Source organism: Penaeus japonicus, unplaced genomic scaffold (assembly GCF_977035675.1).
Source record: "Penaeus japonicus unplaced genomic scaffold, GWHDUDI00000001_assembly GWHDUDI00000016, whole genome shotgun sequence".
In the NCBI taxonomy this organism is placed as follows: domain Eukaryota; kingdom Metazoa; phylum Arthropoda; class Malacostraca; order Decapoda; family Penaeidae; genus Penaeus; species Penaeus japonicus.
The window spans coordinates 35,412,403-35,422,402 of record NW_028234418.1 but is presented as its reverse complement, the minus strand read 5'-3'; the positions used below and the strand labels follow the sequence as shown (position 1 = coordinate 35,422,402).

The 10,000-nt window shown below is 40.4% G+C and overlaps 2 protein-coding genes across 2 annotated transcripts in view; both read right to left on the bottom strand.

Moving 5' to 3' along the window:
- Positions 1-2,386: 2,386 nt before the first annotated feature.
- LOC147470264 (uncharacterized) overlaps positions 2,387-10,000 on the bottom strand; it is a 12,404-nt gene continuing 4,790 nt past the window's right edge. Inside the window, exons 2-3 of the mRNA XM_086545471.1 lie at positions 7,544-7,753; positions 2,387-6,248 (exon numbers count right to left, since the gene is read on the bottom strand). Of these exons, the coding sequence (XP_086401597.1) occupies positions 6,177-6,248; positions 7,544-7,753 (282 nt within the window). The 3' untranslated portion in view covers positions 2,387-6,176. The remainder of the gene's footprint in view (positions 6,249-7,543; positions 7,754-10,000) is intronic.
- Positions 6,255-7,537, bottom strand: LOC147470265 (uncharacterized; the record flags this gene model as incomplete). Its single annotated transcript, XM_086545430.1, has 1 exon — positions 6,255-7,537. A coding segment is annotated over one exon (780 nt), but the record flags the coding sequence as incomplete, so codon positions are not given.

Here is a 10,000-nt window from a genome sequence, read left to right as displayed (position 1 = left end):
CACCTGTTTGGCGAGATTCGATCAAGGTTTGATTTAACATCGTGATGGTTGTGTGAGGGGAGCCCCGTCTTGCTGAAAATAAAACTCTTCATCTTCAAAGACCTGTTTCACGCCTGGCATGACACACTACTGCAGCAAATTCAAGTAAACGGGACTATATACATTTCTTTTTAGGACACCCTGTTTATATAAAGTATCGATTTAGGAGCATATCAAAAGAGTTACAGTTTTTTCTGATATTTGTATTTTGATTTATTACCTCCATTAAAGACTTACCGTGTCCCACAACGTCACCTGACATCTGAGGTACGCCGAAGGAGTGTCATTATCACGTTGTACTTAAGGCACCAGTTGGTGTTAATTGGGCCTTGATATTTATCTCTCCATCTGTACATATGCATATATGTATATATGTTATATTATATAATTATGTGCATGTGTAAAAAATCAGTAATCAATGAATAGGATGCCAAGGGAAAGTGGGCACCACAGGTGATTTCTGCTCTTCTTTCTATGCCTTTGGCTCTTTCACTTGTCTTATGCGGTATTTGAGTGTGCATGTGCAATACACACTTTATTCTGTTATGTTAAAGAAAACTATTTTCATGTCAAGGTGAGTCATACTTTAGAGAGCTTGTGTCTTCAGCTATCGCATTGGTTTTTGTCTTATTGTAAACCAAATTATCTAACATAAGGTCATTGATTTGTGAAATAATATCAAAGAGAAAACAAACCACAAAATCTTGATAAAATTTCAATGGCATGATCGCGTGTCATAGAGTATATAATTTCCTCAATCTTATCTTCAGTAACGACTATTCTTAAAAAAAATAATATATAGTGTATGTCTCACAGCCTTATTCAGGCATTTACAATTCCCTCGTCATGCTGTAATATTAAAGTTCGGAAAGTTGTGTGCGTCGTTTATCAATCATTATTGTTAGGATGATAAACCGTTGACTTCAGTTTCTCGGAAAAGAATTTATAGGTCATTTGAAGGTTGCAGGTCACTGGTAACATAGATCCTATAAGGACTAAGTGTCTTGTGTTCACGTTTAGTGTTTTTTATTCACTATTGTGTGTGGAGTTTATGTGGAAATTGCTTTTCAGTGTTATCGTTGACTCTTCACCAATCTTGTGAGCCATTGAAGGACTTGTTTCATAACAATTTTATCAAATTTCCCTGTAATTTGTTTTGGTGTAGAGAGGGGAGAGATGAGGCTGGATGACTTACCATGATCCTTCAGTAATTCCATCACCTCCGGGCGTATGCGCCTATGTGTATGTATCTGATTATATATATATATATATATATATATATATATATATATATATATCTATATATATATATATATATCCACACACACGCACTCAGTATAAGTGTGTGTGTGCTGACTAGTGCTTACTAATGATGCTCGCGTTGGCTTCTCAATCTTGACATTGATATACATGCAATTTGCAATTAGACACCCTTCCCCTCTAACAAACACAAAATCAATGTGAAAAAAATAGATTGTGACTCATATTCGTATAATCCTCAAAAACTTTGAAAGGTGAAACTGTACGCAGGTAAAGGGGGTGTCTTTTCTCATTGTTTATTTACCCTTTTCGAGTAGCTAGAAACATATCTTTGTTCAAGCCATGAAATAATGCTGATCACTTTATCAAGGTCTAAATAATACACACACAGGTGTGTGTATGTATATATATATATATATATATATATATATATATATATATATATATATATATATATATATATATATATATATATATATGTATGTATGTATATTACGTATATATATATATATATATATATATATATAATATATATATATATATATATATATATATATATTATGTGTTGTGTGTGTGTGTGTGTGTGTGTGTGTGTGTGTGTGTGTGTGTGTGTGTGTGTGTGTGTGCACATATTTTCCTTTTTTATCAATTTAGACCTTGAACTTTATAACTGACTTCTGAGGAGCAATTCCAATCGAATAGCTAGGGATACCTGTGTGCCCACCATGAAAATTTGGGCCGAGGAGATTTGAACGCCATTGAGCTCTATTACGGGCTCTGTGGTTTCCTTCCCCTTTTACAAATACGATTTACAAATACTTAGAACTTTCCTACATGTATTAGTATTGTGACCAGTCTAAAATTTAACTTACTGGCTCCAATTTTTAAATTTATTTGAAAAGGGGGCCAAGAATAAACTTAAAAAAAAAACAATGACAACTGCTCTTTGTCTATTACATAATAAAGGACAGTCCACAAGATTATTTTTGTAAATTGAAGCACAGATACTAAATAGATTTAAGTCGATGAATCTGTCCTTTCTCGCTGATGCTCAAGACCAATAACAGGAAAGATAAACCAGAGGCCAAAAGTACAATTTTATTATAAAATCTGTAACATCACCGCCGCATACTAATCCAGATTGCTACATTTCTGCCGTCAAAATATAAAAAAATGTAAAGTAATACATCATGATCTATATACTCTGATATATTTACAAATAAATGACAGTGGCTGTACCACTCGTGTTTCTGATATAGCGTCCTTAAGTCGCTTATTGCTAGCGGTAAATGCTAAAATTTCTCGTCTTTTTTCAGATTTTTCATGCAATTTGGTTCACAGATTATGGTAATCGCCATGAAATCGGAACAATAATTTTCTTCTTAGCGTTATCTGCAAAAAAAGAATCTGGAGAATGATTACCTTTTTGGTATAATTTGAGGCGCCCTTTTGCGGATGTTCTGCCAATAAACTGAATAGTTTTTTTTATTATTATTATTTTTGTGTGTACAAGGAAACTCGTCTACAAACATGTTCTGAACCTTGAATCTTAACATTCAGGAACAATATGCTTGCTTTAAAGAAAAACAACAAATCTTTGATCATCCGTTGACATTTTTTTTTTTTTTTTTTTTAACTTTCCGTGAAAATGATTCATATATGATAACTAGTATTTCGAACATATCCACTGGACTTAACTGTATGTGCATATACATATATATTTGTAAATATAAAGAACTCGCTCTTCTCTGGCATCTATGAAAAAAAAATATCTATAAATAACAAAGTCAATTGATATTGGTCCGGTATTTTAGGGCGGAACCTATTGGCAAGCGGCTATAAAGTGCCTTCATGCTCTTCTCGCTGGACCGTGCTTTGGCCACTGGGTAAGGCTAGCGTAGCAATAGCAATAGCCATTCTGTAAGAGGCGAAAATACTTTAGCCTAGCTATAGCAGTGCTTTAGGGACCGCTTGTTATCCATCGCTGTGGAAACATCGACCGCAAGATTGCTATAGGCCTAACTAGGTTATTTCTTTCAATTGGATGTATTTTGTCGTACTTCAAATCGATGAATAGTACGCCGATGATGCATTTGCTCACTTTTCTGCGTTTGTAATACAAAAGCTTTTTATCAATTACGAGGAAGATTTAAAAGTTAAAAATCGTTTCATAAATTCGCGCTTCTTGTTTTCCGCATATTTCGTACGAGCAAAAAATGGCAATAATTACTTTGGCATCTCCCGCAATAATGGTAATTTAAGGATGACTTCATTCACAGTCATCAAATTAGTCTGCATTGCTGATGGTAATTAAATTCATTAACTTTAAAGTCTTTTGAAAAAAGCTTAATCAAACGTCAAGCTAAGTTTAGCTACCAATACGACTACAGAAAAATCTATGTTCTCTTAAGATTTTAGGAGCTAGGACAGATAATTTACAATAAAACAACCAAGTGTGCATACAAAGCCACGCCTTGAATAAACAGCCGCATGCCCCGCGTCCAAACAAAAGACAATCGATGCTAAAAAAAAACTTCATCTATTTCGCCAAAAGAAAAACAATTAACGCTTCACGAAGAGTGTGAAGTAAACATTCCCTGGCCTATCGACAATCGACATATAAAAAGTTGGTGTATATTGCCAGAATATAGAAATTCAAGCTTCATGGTAGATACGAAGTCAACCTTTCCTGGCCTTGCGACTGGGAATACGAAACGAAATGGAAATCCCACGAAATCAAAGGAAAGGAGACGAAACTATCCCTTCATCAACGTGCCGCGAGGTTAAGCACATTGTGAGGGAGGAATTAAGCCGGGACAACGTTCCTACGACTGCATGGCTGTGACTGCATGTATGTTCCAACTGCTTCTTTTGAGAACTAACTAAGAAACCAGATCCTGCTCGACTCCAACGGCCGTGTTGCCGCATTCGCTTCCAGTTTGGCTATCTAGGTTATTCTTCCGCTAGAAATGGCAGCTTGAACGCAGGAACATATATTTAATATCTAACTGCAGAATTGCTCGCGTGTGTAGGCCATAGGCTGAACTGTATTGCTATTCCATTCCAAATCGTATTTCGTAACATTTCCAAACTAAATTTAACCTTTGTCAAGAATTTATATCAGGCCATCAGCCATATATTACTGTTAATGGAGTGGAAATGGAAACCAATCGTACAAATTAACTTGTAATTCAAACACTGTTTACCCTTCGGTGTGGAGTGCAATCGCAAGCGAGTTCAATGAAATGAAATGAGATATTAATTCATTCACGCCCGCACGTGGCACTACACCCTCAAAACACTACTACGCACATCCTATTAAAGTAATACTGATAGAATAATAGCATCTTACAATTTGACAAGAGGAGTGTTAAACGTTGTTACAAAAGTTTCTGTGTACTCGTTGGACCGCACACTTGGCGAGCACAGACGATTGGCACCCGATATGTCATAGAGGAGGGATGTTGTTTACCTTTGTAACAGTTCCGGAGTCTCTGCCTCGAGCTCACCTGCCAGACGAACAGCTGACGAGTCGCCCGAAGAAAGGAAACCCTTACGATCACATTGTACATAGACTGTTGTGAATTATTATTATTTTTTTTTTTTTTTAACTGCGATGAATCAGATTCCGGCATGAAAATTGGATATTGCAATAAAATTCGGATACAATAAGGGTGCAGAAAGAGTAGTAACACGAGGGTGAATTAGCGTGTCTTGATTCTGCAATTCTGTTCTGAATGCTTCATCAATGCGCTGGCAATGATCAACGGGGAACACGATGCATCTTACGAATTATATGCTATTGAAAACGATCCGATTATTCGAAAAACAGCAGGAACAAAAGCAACAATTGTATGTCCACTTCACGGAATTAGCAGCCTCTCAAAATTACAGTCTAACAATAGCCTATACATATATAACATAGAAGATACTTAATATGTAGATTATATTTTGTAAATGAAAATTGACCGAGAACAAAATCTACATTTGGCAGAAACCTATATATAACAGCCATGACTTTTCTCACAGAACTAATCCAGTTTTTGCAGTTACATGCCTGTTCCTCTCATGGAAATACTGACTCGTAATTTCGTGCGATTTGTTTAAAATATATAATGTCATCATCCTTTATCACTGTTATGAACCTCTGCTATCACTAGTGTTCGGTCTAATGATTCGAAACCAAGATATTGTTTGAATATTACCTTCGTTTCGCTCTTAGATTCAGTAATTATAAAGTTCCATGAATTAATTCTATCCTCCTTCTTGATGCACGTTTCTGAGTCCACAATCCTTAACTTTAAAACTTGCTATTCCTTTTCATTCCACCTCACATTAAAAATCGGTAATCAGGCACTTTGCTGGGCCCTGGGAGCTTATCAAAGCATAACACAGTTACCTCTGTTAGTATCCGTTACCAAGATACATTTTTTTAAATCCAAGACTACAGTTCTATCACAGCTAGGCAGGGTCACTGATGAGTGTCCCATCACTCGCTTAGAACTCCTGGAGTGGCGTCAACTATTTCTCTCGCCGTCTCCCTGGGCACGTACACTTGTTGACAGAGTGCAAGGCGCAGGATGCTAGACGTATTGCAAGACTGTGTTCTGGTTGAACGCTGGTCCAGAGAGTTCTAAGTTTGAAATACAAAGTCGGTAAACAATAAGAAGATAAAGAAGAATGGAGCAAAACCATGCGGAGACGAAAATACATCCACACACAAACTTAATAAGGTACAACTAAGCTACTCGAGTGAAGTAGTCTCTAAAATAAATGAAATAAATCATGGATCATATAAACCAAAAACTAGTCCTAAGCTGAATGGCAAGGAAGCCAGAGAGAAAGACGGGGCGCGAGGGACAGCGACGTGGAGTCCATCATCTCGACTGCCTCAGCACTTCGCCGACGACTGCTGGCGGGGGACACGAGGCGCACTTCGGAGGAGGAGTCTGCCAACCAAACGAAAGGAAAAGAAAAGTCGTTTCAATAACGGGGTGTGGAACCATAAACCGAGAGGGATTTAAACAAAAGAATACTGTATAAAATCAAATCATGGGGGGATGTAAATGTCTAATAAATCATAATATAACAATTAAGCGAAATAAATATAAAAAACATGCAAAGAAAACAACTGAATCTCATTGTTGCATAACAAAAATATAGAACTAAATATAAGTCATAAATTCTTGCAGTGGTCTTTCCATAGGCAACAACTCTTGCAGCTTGCAGTGTCAGTGGAGGAAGCAACACTTGCATAGAGCAGATATAAAAAATAAGCATCATGTCCTTCCAAAGGATATTTCATCCATATAAAGCCAACGATGATAACGGTTCGGGAAATTAACTTGTCTTTTTTTTTCTTTTTTTTCTCTCTTTTTTACAAAAGTGGTAAATCCACTGAGGGAGAAAATCTGATATGTGAGATTGCATATCGAGGAGGCCGAGTGGGTTCCCGCAGCTAGACCGCGGCCGATGTGCCTTCGTCGTCAGGCTCTCCGACGGCCGGCAGGTGGCCCTGGCACCGGCACCCGCCCTCCACGCTCTCGGTGATGTGCACGATGTCCGTCCTGCTCCCGTCGTCGTGCTTGCAGCTCACTATGCATTCCTCCACCTGGCACGTGCACTCCAGCTCCATCCGGTCCACTCCGTCCACCATCTCCTCCACGTGGTCGCGGTCGTAGGCGGGGTTGCTGCCGTCCACCACCGTGGCCAGCGACATCTTGCTGCTCCTCAGCGGCGAGGCGATGTTGACGCGCATGCTGAGCGAGGGCGAGTCGGGCGTCACGCAGCTGCGCTCACTCTTGGGCGACTCGCACGCCCTCAGGTCGTTCTTGTAGTGGCTGAGTTCGCTGAGGTAGGCCTTTCTGGTGCTGACGAAGGACTTGCCTTCCCCACACTTGAAGTCCGAGTGGTAGGAGCCGCAGTCCACGCACGGAGGCTTGGAGGTGGGGCAGTACGAGTCCAGGTCCTCCGAGAGCAACTCGTGGGTCAGTCCGCTGGGGTCGTCCAGGTAGAGCCCGGGACACGAGTCATCGGGCTCGAAGTCCGAGTCACACGACCTGGAGTGGCAACCCGAGTCGCAGCCCTGCGCCAAATCCTCCGAGAGCCTGTACTCCCGATGGATCAGGTCCTCACTCGAGCCTCGGAAATCCCCAAGAGGTTCCAGGTCTTTACTAGCTTCATCCTCCTCGTGAAGGTGGTCCTCGAAGTCTACCTTACTCGAGGCGGAGGGTTGTTTACTCACCAGTAGCCTTGATTCCTGCAGCTTGGACTTGGACACGAGGTTGTACTTGGCCGCCTGCTGCGCCACCGCGTACGCCGTCTCGGGCTCCATGCGGCTGAAGAGCGGCATCACCCAGTCGTCGTAGAACTTGTCGTTCTTGAAGTACATGTTGATGCCACAGAAGCAGAGGCCGCCGCCCGCACCCACGCGGAACACGTCAGCCAACTTTTTCTGAGAAAAAAAAACAGCAATCAGTATGACAAATACGAGTTATCCTGAGTTATTTATATAAAGATAATAACTGTATCAAGCGTAGGTTTGTTTGCGTCGAGAAGTCAGTGCTCTGTGCGATTATATATCAAGATGAACAGCAACTGATACAAAAATACCTTTGGCCTACGTTTAATAGTATTCTTACAAGTGATCTTAAGTCAGAAGCACTTACAGTCGATTGGTAATTGATTTTAAAGTATTTTCGAATTATGATTTTGCTTTGCATCAATACAAACATTGCTTAGGGAGAGAGAGAGAGAGAGAGAGAGAGAGAGAGAGAGAGAGAGAGAGAGAGAGAGAGAGAGAGAGAGAGAGAGAGAGAGAGAGAGAGAGAGAGAGAGAGAGAGAGAGAGAGAGAGAGAGAGATTGCAGCTTTAATATTCACAAACTCTGACATTTAGATATTCACTTCCGCGCACTAATTTTACATTACATTTCATGATAACACAGAGCCGAGGGTATTTTTAGGTCTGATTAATTTTCCTTTTTAGTCTGAAAAAAGCGTTTTCAAGTTCGATGACGTGGTAATGTGATTCATGAAGATCCAGCGGCCTTAAATAGTAGCCTTTAGCAGAAGATAAGAAGCTCCAAAGGTCACAGTTGGTGTGGCATATAACCTAGGTCACCGACTGCCCTATCACAAAAAGCCAAAGGTTGCAACACGTACTTCCACAAATGACAATGCTAGAATGAACATAACACGAACAAAAATATAAATAAAAAAACAAAGCTTAATCTTTAGCCACGCCTACTATTGCAAATACCAAAGCAAATGCAGTACAAGGCGGGGAAAAAAACATTACTACAAGTAGCAACTTCTGTCTGCATCATGTATTGATTGTCACCTCCGCAGCAACAGCAGCAGCGAGCCTTGTCGGCCAACCAGCTGGCACTTCTGTGGTGCTGTGGTTGTATCCAGATGGTGCTAGGGGTATGAATGGATGGTGCTGTGATGGTGAGAGTACAATAGTATAGCAACAGATGGTGATATTGGAATGAATGCAGTGTGTTATGTGGTGATACCGTAATTGCCTTTACGGCAGTATTGTATTCGTGGTACCTGTAGAATGTTAATTGGGATATGATAGAGTGCCGAGGAAGAGAGAGAGAGAATACATGTGGTGCAATTTGCACAATAGAACAGAGAAAAGTTATCGTAAAATGGGTACTTGAACTGCCTCCATCGCCAGAGCCAGTCCTTGGCGTTTTCTTGAGTCAGGGAGAAGGCGAGCACCAAGTTAAATGAAACTTGCTTCCGGTTGATTGTATAAGTAAGTGGGTGTACGAATCTGCGTTTGTGTGTGTGTGTGTGTGTGTTTGGGTGTTGGTGTTAGAATTAGTGACAGTGTGTGCGTGTATGTATGAGAGAGAGAGAGAGAGAAAAGAAAGAAAGAAAGAGAGAGTGAGTGAGTATGTGAGTGAGTGAGTATGAGAGTGAGAGAGTGAGTGAGTGAGTGAGTGAATGAGTGAATGAGTGAGTGAGTGAGTGGGTGAGTGAGAGAGTGAATGAGTGAGTGAATGAGTGAGTGAGTGAGTGAGTAAGTGAGTGAGTAAATCAGTAAGTGTGTGAGTGATTGAATGTGCTATGCAGTAAGAAGGATAAGCTGATGGAATAAACAGAAAAATCACGCTAATTTGAATTCCTTGCCACTCCTTAACAAAACGCCCCCATGTTGCAGATTACCACATCGCCAATTAAGATCAATAGATCGATGTTTACATGCACGAATTGCATTTGAAGCCCCTTATCACTGACACTCTCGCTCAAAACACAATCAATTCTACAGCAGCCCCATCCCTATCACAGCTTTTGGGGGAAAAATGTCTACAGTCAGCCTCGTCAGTTCTCAGAAAGAGAGAGAGAGAGAGAGAGAGAGAGAGAGAGAGAGAGAGAGAGAGAGAGACAGACAGACAGACAGAGAGAGAGAGAGAGAGAGAGAGAGAGAGAGAGAGAGAGAGAGAGAGAGAGAGAGAGAGAGAGAGAGAGAGAGAGAGAGAGAGAGACCAAAAGACACAGAGAGAGACCGAAAGAAAGAGAGAGATTGAAGGAGATATATATAGAGAAAGAGAAACACAGAGCCACGGTAAGAAATAAAGCGCAAAACCGCGACGATTCAAATAGAAATGGACTCTCCTCCAGACAAGCCTCGTGCAGAGAGGAGAAGGTCATCAGTACCCATTTAGGTGCGTCTTCCTGTGGCTCTA